This window comes from Rhineura floridana, chromosome 6, assembly GCF_030035675.1.
Source record: "Rhineura floridana isolate rRhiFlo1 chromosome 6, rRhiFlo1.hap2, whole genome shotgun sequence".
In the NCBI taxonomy this organism is placed as follows: domain Eukaryota; kingdom Metazoa; phylum Chordata; class Lepidosauria; order Squamata; family Rhineuridae; genus Rhineura; species Rhineura floridana.
This window is the reverse complement of record NC_084485.1, coordinates 24,072,968-24,089,872: the sequence shown is the minus strand read 5'-3', so window position 1 is coordinate 24,089,872 and position 16,905 is coordinate 24,072,968. Positions and strand designations below refer to the sequence as shown.

General features: G+C 43.2%; 1 protein-coding gene across 1 annotated transcript in view; it reads right to left on the bottom strand.

Annotated features, from left to right (window-relative positions):
• Positions 1 to 637: 637 nt before the first annotated feature.
• The window catches only part of CBLN4 (cerebellin 4 precursor), a 29,262-nt gene continuing 12,994 nt past the window's right edge, over positions 638 to 16,905 (bottom strand). The window contains exon 3 of the mRNA XM_061630275.1: positions 638 to 1,022. Coding sequence (XP_061486259.1) covers positions 825 to 1,022 — 198 coding nt within the window. The 3' untranslated portion in view covers positions 638 to 824. The remainder of the gene's footprint in view (positions 1,023 to 16,905) is intronic.

Sequence of the window (16,905 nt, the reverse complement as noted above, 5' to 3'; positions counted from 1 at the left end):
GTGTGATTTTCCTATGGAGCAAGGCTGTTTTGCAGAGCTTTGCCAAAATGATCCCATTTAACCCTGGTAAGCATTTTTTGTGAGCATGATAATCTCTTCCTGTTACTAGAAAATACTTTCTGTAGAATATAAATTCCTTCAATGTGCAAATAACATCCAGCCGTGACCTACAGACTTTCAGTTGGGTGGTCCTCTTTGAGATTTATTATTTGAAGGAAAACATCTAAGTGAATCATCCAGCACACTGTACAAAGAGGAGTAATGAAGTCAGTCGCTTATCAATAACCATTATCTATTCCTTCCCAACTGAATGGAATGAATTTATGATAATTTTTAGAGCGAGGGGAACAAAGACATGATATAACTAATATATCAATGAACAGTTCTTTGGCAGCTATGTATTAATCTTGCTTGAAGACTGAACTCAAAGATTCTTAAATTATAGACCTGGTTGCCAGTCTTTAAAAAACATAACTGGGGGAGGGGGGGCAGACAACAATAATTATCCACTTCTCCCACAAATCCAATATGTCCAGTAAAAGAACTCTGGATAAATCTTGCAGGCAGCTTAATTCAGTAACATCAAGCATAGATATTTATTGTCTGCTTTAAGTCGTAATCCAAATGTACCGTATTTTAAACACACAAAATTCGATGAAATCTCAACGGAGTTCAGAACGGGTCAAATGCCATAAAATAGAATCCAAATTCACCCATGAGAAACCAAGAAAGAAAACATCAATCCAAAGGATGAGAAGATGATCTTCGAAGAACAGAAGCAATGACTGGTCCCCACCTGGGTGAATGGCAGTGGGAAATTGACCTTACAGGGGGAAGACCAGGAAGCCAGAAAATGTAGAATACTGCCATCCTCCAACCAGATTACCTTTCTCCAGTTTCAAGTAAACCTTGTCTTCCTTGTCTAGATAGAGTAGGACTCCATTTGTGGCAGCTTCACGAGTGACATCCTTGTCTCCAGCAAAAGCAGAAATGACTGGTTTTCCATTGAGCATCAAATTAACCTACAAAGGAGAAAAGCACTGAAAAAAGCTCAGGTTAACAGAGAAAAGCATCTCGGCATTAATGAATTCTATGCAAAGCGCTATTAGAAGTCACATGCACTCTGAGGTCTCCAGACTATCTACCATCCTTTCAACATCCTTTCAAAAACTAGCAATAATGAATAATGAAGGTGTTTTGTATGTGAAAGAGAGGGTCAGTACAGAATGTATTTGTGATTATGATTCTGCAACAGTCTTACATTAGGGATAAGAACATAAGAAAAGCCCTGCTGGATCAGGCCAAAGGCCCATCTAGTCCAACCTCCTGTTCTCACAGTGACCAAACAGATGCCTATGGGTACCCTGCAAGCTGGACCTGAGCACAACAGCATTCTCACCATCTTAGTTTCTCAACAACTGGTATTTAGAGGCATCCTGCCTCCAGTACTTGACGTAGTATAATAGTCCAATTTGGGGGTCTGATGTGGCACGGGATCACCCCAGTCCAACCTGGGATGCTTGTGTGCCAACCTGACCAAGATCTTGGCCTGAATAGATTCAGGGGCCAACCCTAACCCTAATTAAACATGCGGTCAGGAGGTGAGAGGAAGAAGGAGATGCTGCATCTCCTTCGCCCCACCCTTCCCAACCACATGCGTTATCAAGGTTTAACAACTCTAAGTAAACATACAGTCAAGAGATAGGTGGGCAGTAGTGGGCAGCACAGGCAGGGCAGGGTTGCTTACCTGGCTTCTCAGTACTACGTATTGCTGTTGGTTACCAAGAGGGAGAGGGAGAAGGGAGACATTGGGAAGCATCAGCAAATTGGTTCCACTGCTGCACCTAATTTAACCCTTGGAAAGCACAGCAAGGGAAGGGAAGAAGGGGAAGAAATTCCCAGGCAGTTGCTTGAGTGGTGCATTATTTAATCCCCATGGCTGCAGTTAAACAGAAGCCACATATTTTGTGTGCTTCTCTGCCATTACAGCTTGAGAAACGCTGTACTAGAAAGGAACAGGGATGGGTGAGAATTTCAATTCGGGTCACATTTCAAGCTGAATCTATCAAATTTGCACTTTCCAAAAGGATATGAGAACCAAAACACAGCCATCCTTCAGAATTCACACTTAGTCAAATTTTGCAATGCAGTTTGCCAACCAATGTTTCCAAAAATGCATATATTAGAAGAAAGTGTGCATAAAAATGAATATGCAAGTGAAAATAAAAACATTGTATCAAGAGAAATGGCTTGCAAAAATGTCTTCATTAGTCAAATCTGCCGACAAACATGAGTTTATTAGGAGAAGCTCGACACTAAAATGCTGGAGAATTTTCATGAGGTTTTTTTTTCCAAATTGCAATTGCTGCAGAAATGCGGAGAACTGAATTTAAGATTGGAAAAATGAGAAACCAAGAGAACTGAAATTGACAGATCTTTCCTTCCTTAGAGAGAATGCACTACTGGACTCAATGGGACTTGCTTCCAGGGAAGGAGCTCTGTTTGCATATGCAGCTGTTAATCAAATCCTGTGCATGATTACATGAAAGGAAGTCCCAACAAAATAAAAGGGACTTATTTCTAGTAAGAATGCATGCCTTGCTTTCCTTCTTCTTCTCTGCCACCCAACTGCCCTACTTTTCAGGTAGGCCGACCCAACCTGGGATGATCACTGTCTCAACCAGGTCTGGCTGAAGCACAGATTGGCCCAAATTGAGTCAATTCAGTTCAGGAGCCAGGATTTTGCTGCATCTGGTACACAGTTCTGTACAATAGCTAGTAGCCATTGATAGTCTTACCCTTCATGAAAGGCTATGTCCCATTCCAAGAATTACCAATTTATAGCCATTGGTCTCCTGATCCGCACTGGGGATGGGGACTTGCTCCCTTTCTGAGAAAATGAGGTCAACATTCTCTCACATTTAGATGAATATTCCAAATTTATGACAAAACATCAGCGATGCAAGCAATTTCCTTTATGTTCCTCCCAACATGAATCCCCTTGTGAACAGTTTTACACTTTTTCAAAAAGGTGAGCAAAAATTGCTGAACAGCTGGGGCTCATTTTGTGGGAGCAAAAATGTTCACCAAACACATCCTCCATTATGGTTTAGCATGAATAATCACCACACTGGCCCAATGTTGTAAGAATTCCATTGCGTACAGAGACCTAGGCACCCACTGCCAGTACCCAAAATGGCTGGGTGCCCGTGCAAAAGTTGTAAGAAAAAACTGCACATACCAAATTAGATATGTTAAAATATATAGGTGTTAGATGCCTCTGTGTGCACATGCACACTGGAAGCCTAAATCTCAAGATGGCCAAACTAGAGTGTCTGATAATAAAAAAGAATATAGTAAATGAGAAACTGGTTGATCATTGAAAATCAGTGGGATACTGTTAACTGAAAGGCCGCAGAATGTCATTGTGGAGGTGAGCTTGTGTACAGAATCTTGTGGGTAGAAATCCCAGGCCCCAAGGTAGGTTAGTCCTGGAACATATACACAATCCAATCTAACTAAGACTCTAATAAGGATCTTGGGATATAGAATAAAATGAAAAGCATAGCTTTACACGAAGAAGTTCTCAAGTTCAGTCCCTGTCATCTCTAGTAAAGAGGATAAGGTAGTGGGATATACCTCAGACTGAGATCTCAGAGCAGGGATAGCCAATGGGGTACCCTTCAGATATGGTTAAATTACAACTCCTATCAAACCCAACCAGCATGGCCAATGGTCAGGGATGCTGGGAGTTGTAGTCCATTATATCTGGAGCACACCATTGTTGGCTAGCCCTGCCTTAGAGAGCTGCTACCAGTTGACAATCAGTATCATGAGTAGCTAATGTGGTGCCTTCTAGATGTTGCAGCCATCATCCCTGAAGGGATGGTTGGGGCTTATGGGAGTTTGAGTCTATTAACATCTGAAGAGCACAGCATTAGCTATCCCTGATGAAGATGGACCGATGGTCTGGCCTAGTATAAGAAACCTTCCTCTGTTCTTAAATTATGGAGAAAGGCAAAGTAGATAACGTACCAACAAGTGATTGTTTCAATTACTCACAGATTGATTGGCTAATTGTAAATGTGTGTCAGGGCAAGCAGGCAAATAAATAGGCTGAAGCATGCTTTACTCTAAATTGGACAGTGCCCAAAAGTTTTAGCTACAATGAATGATTGTACCTTACAACACTGAGTCATGGAGCAAGCAACAAAGGAGGTGACTCTTTATTTATTTGATTTATTTATTTTATTATACGTGTATACCGTCCCATAGCCGAAGCTCTCTGGGCGGTTTACAGTAACTAAAAACATTAAAACAAATACAGTTTAAAACAGAACTTATAAAAACAATTTAAAACACAATTTAAAAATGTAAACAGTATAAAACACATGCTAAAATACTTGGGAGAAGAGGAAAGTCTTGACCTGGCACCAAAAAGACAACAGTGTTGGTGCCAGGCGCACCTTGTCACACACATCATTCCATCCCGCCAACTAAAACAGCTAGGTTGGTGGGGACGAGAGAGAGGGCCTTCTCAGTGGCGGCCCCCACTCTCTGGAACTCCCTCCCGTATGATCTTCGGCATGCCCCTTCCCTGAATGTATTCCGCCAAGCTTTGAAGACCTGGCTTTTCAGACAGGCCTTTGGGACTTCCGGGGAGGGTTAATCACTATGATAAATTGCCTAGTACTCTGAACTGTCATTGTTTATAGTTTTATCGTATTGTTTTATTATGATGTATTTTATTGAAACAAAGATGTACATTGCCTAGAGTGGCCATTGGCCAGATAGGCGACACAGAAATTAAATTATTATTATTATTATTATTATTATTTGGATTTGGATCTTGATTGATTCCTGGATCTTATATGAGAAGATGTAAACACTGTTGAACTTTTTGCAAACAGTGATCACAGCACTACCAAGTTCAACATATTTTATGGTTGGAAAATTGCCCAGAAAATCCAACAGAGTCATATTTAATTCCAAAATGGGATTTTTAATTTCAGAGATGGGAAGGTTAGTTAGAAGGAAACTGAGAGGTATCGTCAAGAAGGGTAAAATCCCTTCAGGGAGTATGGAAATTATTTGAAAGTAATACAACACAGAGCCATACAAAACGTACAGTACAGATTAGAAAAGGCACAAATCATGCTAAAAGGATGACAGGGTGGTTACACAGAAAAGTAAGCTGTAAAAGGTGAGAAAGCTTACATTAAAAAATAGAAGGCCTGCTGAAGAAAAAGGAAGAACTCAGGCAAGTCAAATGTAAAGCTACAGCAAGACAAACTGAGAAGGAATCTGAGAAGCAAATGCCAAAGATATAAAGAAATAATAAGAAAACAGAATCTAAATGCATCAGAAGCAGGAAACTAGCAAGATGGCAACAATAATAAAAAGATGCATAAATTGCAGAGAAGATACATGCATTCTTTGCATCACTCTTCACTGTGTAAAATGTTGGCCAGATGAACTGACCTGAACTAGTGAAAATGTCTGTGAAAGCTTTCAGCTCAGTGCTAACCTGAACTGACAGAGCACCAGATATAAGATGTCAGATAAAGGTGACAGTAGATGAAGCTCTAGAACTAATTGAAAATTATACAGCACCGTATTACAGGGCTAGATGGCACTCGCCCAAGCTTTCATAAAGATCTCAAATGTGAAACTGTATCTTTTTTAACTCAACTGTGTAACTATATCACTCAAATCAGCCTCCTCAAAGGACTGGAAGATGGATACTGTGACAGCAAATTAAAAAAGGAAAGAATCCAGGGACTCGTCAGCCTAACTTTTGTCCTCAGTAAATTGATGTGAAACAAATAATGACTAGAAGCATTAAGTATACAACTGTTGATCCACTGGCTGTAGTAAATTGGTGGCAATGATGGTTATGATGGTGGTGGTGATAGTGAGGAGGAGGAGGAGGATAGATCCAGAATCATCACCAGCAGGGGTGTAGCCATCCGGGGTCTCAGGGGGTCTTAGACTTTTTTAGAAGCAGGGTCTCAGCAGGGTCCCTTTCTCTCCAGCATCCTATGAGCCAATCGGCATGAAAGGGGAATGTTTTCTAACATGCTTCCTTGTCTTTTCTTGCTGATTGGAGCCAATCAGAGTGAAAGGAGATGAGTCAGCTACTGAGATACTCTTCCCAGTAGCTAACACACTCCCCTTTCGTGCTTATTGGCTCCTAGGGACATCTGTTGTTGTGGGAGAAGGCATTAACAAGGACCTCATTCTCAACGCAGCAGCACACACACACAAAAGGATGGGAGGCATGGCTCCATCAGAAAGGAACCCTGCACTTCTGAATTCACCACTACACTACTGATCACCTGGGATAGTCAGGCAAATGCCAGAGCCCCAGAAGGCTCACTGCTGCTGATGCTGGACTTGGACTGGCTCTCAGTGCAGAGACTGAATATATGACCCAGAGAAACTAAGATTGACTGCAGCCGCTTGGACTTTCAAAAAGTTTGAACAAGGTACCTCACCAAAGACTCCCGAGTAAGCTTAGGAGTCATGGAATAAAAGGACGGGCCCTCTTGTGGATCTGGTATTGGTTAAGTAGCAAGAAGCAGATAGTAAGAATAAAATGACAGTCCTCCCATTGGAGGGCTGTTGAAAGTGAGGTCCCCCAAGGATTGGTATTGGGACTTGAGCTTTTTAACTTGTTTATAAATGATCTAGAGTTAGGGGTGAGCAGTGAGGTGGCCAAGTTTGCTGACAGTACTAAATTGTTCAGGGTTGTTAAAACAAAAAGTGATTGTGAAGAGCTCCAAAAGGACCTCTCTAAACTGAGTAAATGGGCAGTAAAATGGCAAATGCAATTCAATGTAAGCAAGTGCAATGTATATTGGGGCAAATAAACCCTTAATTTCGCATATATGTTCATGGGGTCTGAACCAGGAATGAGACCTTGGGATCATAGCGGATAGCTCAATGAAGATATTGACACAGTGTGCAGCAGCTGTGAAAAAAGCAAATTCCATGCTAGGTATCATCAGGTAAAGTATGGAAAATATCAAAATCCATTATATAAAGCTATGGTGCCACATTTGGAATACTGTGTACAGTTCTGGTCACCTCACTTCAAAAAGGATATTTATTGTAGAGCTGGAAAAGGTTCAGAAAAGGGCAACCAAAATGATCAAGGGGATGGAGCGACTCCCCTATGAGGAAAGGTTGCACATGCACCTGAGAAATTACTAACAGAAAACGTTAAATAGCAGTAGTATTTCCATCGTGAAATGTATTTGTAGCCCCAGCATCCTGCTTTTAAGGAATTACCAACCCTTCCGAGGAATTCTCCTACTCAGTCATTACTGTGTTTTCTCAGGTCTAGGGATGGAGAAGAAGTATGTTTGGTCCCCATTTTGAAGTGAACTGATCTAATGCTCTGGTTTTAGACTTCCCAAATGTGTGTGAGTGAGTACATTTTTAAAAAAAACATTTTCTGTGTGTGCAAAAACTAGATGGTTGAGCACATGCAAAACTGAAAGAGATCAACCCTACTTAGGAAGGTTTGATGAGGAACATTTTCACAAACTGGAATATCTAGTGAACTGACTGTACACATACTTGGTGACACTAAGAATTCTAACAGTTTTGCAAGATGTTACCCCTTTGCACAACTTTGTTGGTTTGTATTTAAATATTTATAGATCTCACTTTTCCTCAAAATACAGCAAGGTGGTATACAACATGCACAATTACAGTAAGATCAATAAAGCATCTAGAAAAGCATCAGTAAAACTTTCCTCAGCAATGCTTGTTCTATAACAGAGCTAGCATTAGGTTTGAGGAGGGCTTAGGCAAGGTGTCGTCCAGGACTGCCCCCCTCCCCTGGCACCACCTAGTGCCCCTTGTAAGCTTACCAGGGATGGTGGTGGCACCACTCTAGGCAGCAGGATGGCTGTTTCCATTTGTGCATTATTTTTGGAAAGTGCAGCTTTAAATCGAAATGCTATTTACGCCAGGATGAGGGGAGTTGGCTATAGTGGATTCCTGGCTGATCTGGCAGTGTCTTGGCTCAGCCAGGCTATGCTGAGCTATGGCAGCAGAAGCCCCTCATCCTGGCTCAGCCATGGTGGAGCTGGGCTCCAGTCAGCTCAGCCAGGGGTCCGCTGGGAGAAGCCCAGCCTGGTGGAAGGGAAGCTGGTGGAAGCCAGCGAAAGGCCTCAAAAAGGGGTGTTATGGAGCACAGAATGGGCTGTGTGGGGGGGGGACTTAGGCCACATCCAACTCATGTTCAGAGTGCTCCTGCAGGTCCCCACCCAGGCAAAAGTTATGCTGGAAAAAGTTCAGTCTAAGAAAATAATTGCTATGGAAGTCAATGGAGACCGCTTACTCCCCAGTATTTCTGAGAGCCAGATTTTACTTTCCAGTCCCTGCATGCAGCTCCCGGTTGAACAGGTGTTCCGCCGGCCCAGAAGCTCCCAAACAGGAACTGGATGCTGTGGACCTTCCCCAGGGCCGGCCCCAGGCACGTGCGGCCCTTAGGCACCAGCCTACCCTGGCATCTGACACCCACTTGCACGCACACATGCCCCACCTACCTACCTACCTACTGGGTGGGGAGAGGAGCGGCAGGTTGGGTGGGTGAGTGAGCAGGTGAGCAGGGGGAGGGGTCGTGAGTGGGGGAGAGAGTGAGCAGGGGGGGAGGAAGGCGCCAGGGGGAGGTCAAGCGGGCCAGGGGGAGGGCAAGCGAGCAGGCAGGGGTAGAGCGACAGCGAGCGAGTGGGCAGGCAGGGGTAGAGGGAGAGCGAGCGACTGGGCAGGCGGGCAGGGGGAAGAGCGAGCGAGTAGGCAGGCAGCTCCCTCCCTGCAATCCACGGCAGGGAGCCTGCTGCAGAAGGGGAGCACTACTTCCCAACCATAAGAAGGGCCCCTTCAGGGGCCCCTGTGGGCCACAGGGCCCTCAGCCAGGGCCCCACCTGGCCACCCTTTGGAGCCAGCCCTGACCTTCCCACTGGCTCCTCTTATGCCGGTTCCCCTTCCGCTGGCTTCCCCTGAGTTGGATTGCTCTGTTAGTCATTCCTATTAACTTCAATAGCTCTACTCTGCACCTTCTAAGCTACTCTGCTTCCCTTACATGCGGTGGAGGGCATTGTGCCACCTCCAGAGTTCAAGCACAATTCAGTACAAAGCACCCCTAAAATCTAGCTTTTGCTAAGATAGCCTGCATCTGAGCTCTGTTTTGGTCTGAAGAGGAAATAAAGAAAGTCGCCATTACAGTAACCCAGGCAGAGCATATTTCAAGCAGACAGAGCTGAGACACTTCTTGGCAAGTCCATTGATTCCTGTCTAAATCTTTGCCATTTTCTCTTGTCATCTGTAAAGCAACGAAAGGAGCATCAGACTCCTTCCGTACACGGTAAGCCAAAATATGTCACTCCTTCCTTCTCCCTTCCCCATAATTACTAATTAAGGAGTTTCAATGGCCTGAAGCTTCTGCCACAAAAGCCCAAAATAGATATTAATCTTTTTCCCCATTTACCCATACAACAAAATAAAGATACCTTTTTAGTAGGTCTGTGCAAGACACTTCCGATCTGGTTCGGGCCTAGTTCAGTGATCCAGACTGGACCCCATTTGGGGCCCAAATGGCTCCGGACCTGACCAAATCTGGGGCCCAAACAGAACTGGGGATCTTGCATAGCCCTAGAGTCAGGTGGCAAGGAGAGAGGGGAAGAAGAACCATCCCTGGACCCAGAAGAGCTTAATAACAGTTGTAAATCTCCCAGTTCTAGGCAAAGTTCTGGAGAAGGTGGTTTCAGTTGGGATTCAGGCCTGGTTTGGGTGTGGAAACTGCCTTGGTGGCCCTGTATGATGACCTGTGTCAGAACAGGAGAGAGACAGGGACTTATACTTGGATTCCTGCATTGAGCAGGCCGTTGAAGATGGCCTTATAGGCCCCTTCCAACTCTACCATTCTATGATTCTAAGGAGACAATGCAGACAGTGTCTTGCCTGCATTGTCTTCTTCTTCCAGCCTCCTCTCACTGCCTGACTTCATGTTTCATTAGGTTTATTTATTTTATTTATTAAATGTATGCTCCACCCTTCCTTCCAGAGGAATCCAAGCTGCCAAACACTTCTGTGATTTTTTAAAAAAAGACTAAAATAAACACATATTTAAAACATTTTTAAATTGTTAAAAACAGATAAAAACAGTAAACATCTAAAACAAATTTAAGAACAGATGGAACTAATAATGGGTCAGGATAGCCCCACTGAAAGAGCAGGCATATAAAAGACTACAGTGATGGTGCTTGCCTAATTTCAATAGGCAGGGAGTTCCAAAGTACAGTTGCTGCCACACTAAAGAAAAAAAAACTCCTTACGAATGTGGGATGAATATTGCGTAGTACTTGTAGAAGTGCAAGTTCTGCAGATTGAAGTGATTGAATCAGCACGCATGAGGATAAGGTGATCTCTTAAGTAAACTGATCCCAAGCTGTTAAAGTCTTTATATACCAATAACAACCCCTTGAACTTTAAAACCCTGATTAAACATGCAGTTGGGTGGCAGGGAAAAGCAGGAGGAAAGGAGATAATGCCGGCAGAGAGTCTCACCTGCACCACCTCCTCCCCACCACCTCCTTACCACCGAATCACATTTTTAATATCTCACACACATACACTTTTGACTGCTCCAGATTGCTGAGGGTGGACCCATCCTGATCCAGGGCTGCTTCAACCCACTCTGCACAAGTCTCAGATCTGCCAAATTTGGTTCAGGAACCAGAATTGGTCTGGAATAGATACACACCCCTAATTTTTAGATGCCATTTCTCAGAGATTTAGACAAACTCTTTCTGGCTGGCACCATGTAAAAATGTTTATGGCTATGGGTACGCTAGTCACTTCAAAAGCAACCGGAATGATATTTCTGTGTTTTCAAGCAACTCTGCCCTCTGCTGGCCACACTTCCGTTCCCCACTGCTGACTTCAGAACTTTCAGGACTGCTCACAGGAAAGTCCTGGGCCAATCACTGTCTCTGTCTGAGCCTGCAGCAAAGTGTTTCCATTGGCCACACCTGGAAGACACACAGGTTGATTTACCAATCAGCTGCAAAATCTGCCTACAGCTGAATTTTTTTAAAAAAAAGTGCAGTTGAGCTGATCTGACCAGGTTTTAGAGTAAAAAAGGGTGGAGCTTGACTAGCGTCATGTACCTCTGTTTTCAGAAAAGAGAGGTGGAGATGCACTGGAACCGGCACAACAATAAGCGTGCCTCTATCCCAATACCCAATCACTTCCAGAAAGGCAGGATTTGTAGTCAACTTGAGCATAAAAGCTCCGTGAAATAGCCATGTCGCAGGAATGACAGTTACTAACCCCCCTCCTTCTCTAGCAAGCCCATCAGCTAATCAAAGGCTCACTCTTTCTCTTCTACCCCTGTCTTCTGCTTTCACGCCCTGTCAGGTTCTCTGTTTCTTGGGAAGACCTGCTTTCTTTCTTCTCCTCGCTGTGCTCTTTCCGTCTTCCTTGGCTGTCTCATCCCAAAATCTCATGTTCTTCTCCTCCCACTACCCATAGCCACCTATTGGAAAAACTGAACATTTACTCTCAGCCATGGCCCAAAAGTCACCCACCTGAATCAGAGTTGGAAGGGGCCTATAATAAGGCCATCAAGTCCAATCCCCTGCTCAATGCAGGAATCCAAATTAAAGCATTCCTGACAGATGGCTGTCCAGGTGCCTCTTGAATGCCTCCAGTGTTGGCGAGCCCACCACCTCCCTAGGTCATTGCTTTCTTTTGGTTCTCACTTTCAAAAGCCCCACAGAATCACTTCCCAAACTCCCTTCATCCCCTGACATATTTATCCCTCCAGCCAGACCTCCCTCTTCTATTTCAGCCGTCATCTCCTCTCCACCCCCCTATCCTAAACCACTTTCACTGCACCCTAGTTTTCCTATGTGTCTCCAGGCTTGCTTTTAGAAAAAGTTGTTTCTAATTCTTGTATTTGTCTGAAACTCTTTTATACTTAGCCTATTGTGAGTGTACTGTTTACTGATTCTGGGTAACATCCTTAATAAATATGCCAATTCCCTTTTTGATACAACAATGTTTGCTTTTGATCTTGTCTTTGTTCTCCTTGTTAACCTTTGGGGTGCCAAATTCGGAAGTGTGTTCTGTCATTATCAAAAGATCCTAAAAGAGAGTGTCATGAAGGCTTGCGTGCAAACAGACCGTGTTGCATGATGTTCACCAACTTGGCCAGCTTTAAAAGAAGATAGACAAATTTATGGTGGATAAGGCTATCAGTGACTATTACCTCTGATGGCTATGTTCTACCTCCCCTGCAATATGTTTCTGAATACCAGTTGCTAGAAATCAAAGGAGGGGAGAGTGCTCCTGTGCTGAGGTTCTGCTTACGGGCTTCTCATAGGCATATGGCTGGCCACTGTGAGAACACAATGCTGGATTAGATGGGCCACTGGCCTGATTCAACAGGCTCTTCTTATGTTCACACTTCATAAGAAATTCAACTGCCAGTCCAGTTGGCTTCTGCATGTAGAATGGTGGTGGTAGGGCCCCAATCTTGTCCTTCATCTCAGGCAGCAAAATGTCTTAGGCTGGCCCTGAGGGGCCCTATAGCTTGATCCATTGAACATTTCCTTTTGGTGTACAGTTAATAAAGTAAAAGCCCTCACTAACCCAATGGCAAGTGTCTTTGCTCATTATTCCTAAATGCAGTCACAATCAGGGTAACCAATGTCAAGAAATTAACCAAGTTCTTAGTCAAGAAATTAGAAGGCTAGGACTGGGGAGGGCAGCTATGAGAGAACTAGAAAAGGTCCTCAAATGCAAAGTTGTATCACTGAACACTAAAGTCAGGATCATTCAGACCATGGTATTCCCAATCTCTATGTATGGATGTGAAAGTTGGACAGTGAAAAAAGTGAATAAGAGAAAAATCAACTCATTTGAAATGCGGTGTTGGAGGAGAGTTTTGCAGATACCATGGACCACGAAAAAGACAAATAATTGGGTGTTAGAACAAATTAAACCAGAACTATCATTAGAAATTAAAATAATGAAACTGAGGTTATCATACTTTGGACACATCATGAGAAGACATGATTCACTAGAAAAGACAATAATGCTGGGAAAAACAGAAGGGAGTAGAAAAAGAAGAAGGCCAAACAAGAGATGGATTGATTCTATAAAGGAAACCACAGACCTGAACTTACAAGATCTGAACAGGGTTGTTTATAACAGATGATACTGGAGGTTGCTGAGTCATAGGGTCACCATAAGTCGTAATCGACTTGAAGGCACATAACCACAACAAGTTTATGTATAACTCCAGATTATTCTGCATGGTGAAATCTCAATTAGTCAGAAGAAACAAAACTAAACATTATCTCGTTAATTCGAAAGATTGTAAGTTTTGAGTCTGGTAACATTTGAGTAGTTCCTTAATGACTCAATGTGCTTCATGGTGTGTTAACTGGTGAAAGGTATGACAGGTATGTTAACTGATGAAAGGTATGAAGCTTAGGGATAGCCAATATGGTGCCCTCCAGAAGTTGTTGGACTATTGCTCCCATCATCCCTGACTATTGGCTGTGCTGTCTGGGACTGATGGGTGTAGTAGTCCAGCAACATCTCAAGGGCATCCTGGCCTATGTGACATGTAGGAAGGATAATGAATAACAATAAAATAAAATAGGACCAAAGCACCAGTTAATCAGGGCTGCAGACAGCAGCAAAGAGGCATGAAGATAAGATAAGATTTGGGGAGGCTTTGGGAAAACTTGTTTGCTCACTTGAAATGTCCTTTTCTCATGCCAAAATTCTAACCCTAGGAAAAGTTGGTGCAGAACTACTCTCAAACAAATGGAGATCTGAAAAACCCTCAATGACTTCACATCTAGACTGAAACATTTCTGCTTTTGATTGCAGCCTCCAGGGCTGCTTTTCATTTATATATACTTGAAAAAATAAAAAAACGGGAAAGAGCCAGACACAGGATTTATGTCATGCCAAGCTTGGTACAAATACTGCAGTCTTATACATGTCTACTTGGAAATAAATCCTATTGAGTTCAATATGGCTGATTCTTAGGTAAGTGGGCATAGGATTGCAGACTAAGGCCAATGGTTTGAGAAACCTATGGGCCCTTAGAAGGTATGATTCAGTGCCATATCATTCTTGTAACTAATGTGATTCCTCCATAGCTAAACATTACTGGAGCAGCACAGGACTAGATAGCATGGAAATAGATCACCCACTGCAGTGTAATATATTCAGTGAGCCAAGAATAGCCTTGGCAAGAACAGAAGTATGCCATACATGACCATTCATTTTTGCAGATACATCTCCACCCTCTCATCTTAGATAATCTCACTATTTTCTCCAAATGAGGCAATTGCAAGAGTGCAGCGAGGGCATGTAGGCATCCCATAGCTGGTATTTATGATGCTTTTGACCATGATGTCATTGTGCAGGTTGCATAGTCTGTAATGACACCAAAGTGGAAGTGCAAGGGTGTTTTTAATCTTGCACCACAGAACACAATGAAATTTCAGCAATCCAAACAGGGTGGGATTGTCTTTTAACCTGTCATGGCTGTGAAATCAACATTGATAGCCAAAGGCCAAAACAAGCCAACTTCATAAACAGACGCCTGATGTCATTCTGTGCTCTCTGGATGCTCGACGGTACATGATACCATCCATGTTTTAGAAGATTGACTAGAGATATAGGTTTTCTCCAAGAAAAAGAAAAAGGGGGAGGGAAAGAACTCCATTAAAATGAAAGGGCATTTTAAGAACATAAGATGAACCCTGCTGAGTGAGGCCAAAGGTCTATCTAGTCTAGCATGTTCCTTCCATCAGTAGGGTCAGTCACTACTTCCAAGCACTCTATGAGCAGTGCGTGAAAGCAAGAGGCCTCACCTGTTATTTATTCTCAGCATTTAATATTCAGAACTACAAATGGACCTGCAACAAAATGTTGCAGTATGGAGTGCTGCCATTCCATCTCCATCTCTTTTGTCATTACACACACACACACATACACACACACAGAGGGAGAGAGAGAGTGTGTCAGCATCCCATGGCCATTGCACATGCTCAATCCTCATTGGTCTGTTTTTGTGGGGGTTCTTCCTTCCACCTTAAAGTGTGTGGGGTTTTTTTGTTTATGTGTATTTTTTAAAATATTTCTGGGTGGTGCAATTTTTGCTACATAAGGAAGATTCCTCACAACCTGAACATTGCACACAGAGGGGACGATAAAGCTTCTCAACAATGAGGTTCTATTGACCTTTCATTACCTATCTAACATTAATTTGTCTAACCATTTTTTAGAAAATCCATCTAAATCAGGGAATTCGCCTCCCCTCCCCCACCCCCTGCGCAGAGCTTGGAAAAGTTACTTTTTTGAACTACAACTCCCATCAGCCCCAGCCAGCATGGCTACTGGATTGGGCTGATGGGAGTTGTAGTTCAAAAAAGTAACTTTTCCAAGCTCTGCCCCTGCGCCCCTGACCTGAGCAAAGACATAAAACACAAAGTGGGGTAAAAAGGGCCACATTTATTGACCTGGTGGTCTGCCACAAAACAAACTGCCTGAAACTCTGGAGAGCCGTCACCAATCAGTGTAGACGATACTGAGCTAGATAGGCCTATGGTCTGACTCAATGTAAGCCAGCCTCCTATGTTCCTATGTACAAGAATGCAGGCTGATCATGAGAAAGTATTGGGCAATACCACCCTGGCTCATGTTGACTGGATCAACAATCTATGCCTATTTTTGGCTGTTCACCTTAAATACAAGCAGAGGAGACATGTAGTTGTAAACAGGCCCTTTCAGAGGTCCAGACAGGCCCAAACCCATCTAATTTTTGAGGCCCCTAGCCATTGCAAAAACAAAGGGTTGCATACAACTAAGCCGAGGAAGAAAGGTGGGATATAAATTCAATAAAATGATAAAATAATAATACTGAAATTAATGAACCTACGTTAGGCATGTCTATTAACTTCAGTGAGTCTACTCTGAGTAGGACTTGCACTAAATACCATCCCAAAAATGACAACATGCAAAAACAAAACAAGGCACTGAAAAAAGAGTGAGTGGTCTGTTTATCTATAATCAGCTGAGCTGACAGGACATGTTCATCATGGTCTAATCTTGTGCTATCAGAACAGATACATGTTTCATAGTATTTATGAACATTTTAAAAACTCTGTAATGTGACAAAATCTATATCAGTTAACAAAAATATGTCTTTTATCAAATCACATCTCTTATTTGTAAAAATTTGCAGCTGTAAGCTAAAAAACAAGTTGTGAAACTTATCAAATTCCAAAAAACAAAAAATAAACCAAGTGTCTAAATTTGAGGCCTCTTTTGAGCTTGAGGCCATGGGCCAATGGCCCTCCTGGTGGCCCCTCTGATTGGTCCTTGTTGTTCACCGCCACCCACACTGGTCAGCATTCAGCAGTGACAATGATGCACCACACAATGGTGCAATGGAGTGGCTGGGTAACTTACCCTTCCAACCTCCAAGGATTTCGGGGTGCCTATCAGGTAACCAAATCTGATCCACTGTCTGTACTCCATGCCAGTGTGATCCAGTTAAAGCCACACCGATGAGGGAGGTGCCACACTGAATAGTGAAGAGGAAGTGAAGGGGGACAGTACCCACGTATAAGGCTGGCCCACCCATGTGACTGAGGCCAGCATCACCCCAACATCAGGATGCCAGAATAAGGAGGTCTGCATCATGTGCCTTTGCTTTGATCAAGACGTGTGAGGCAAAACTAACCACCACCTAAAGGCATGAAATGGCATTCATGAGTTAATTGTATGTTCAGTGAAGACTGGCTCTCTTTTCTCAGGTCTCAACTTACTGCCAATCCATTTCACTGTATGACCCCAAGT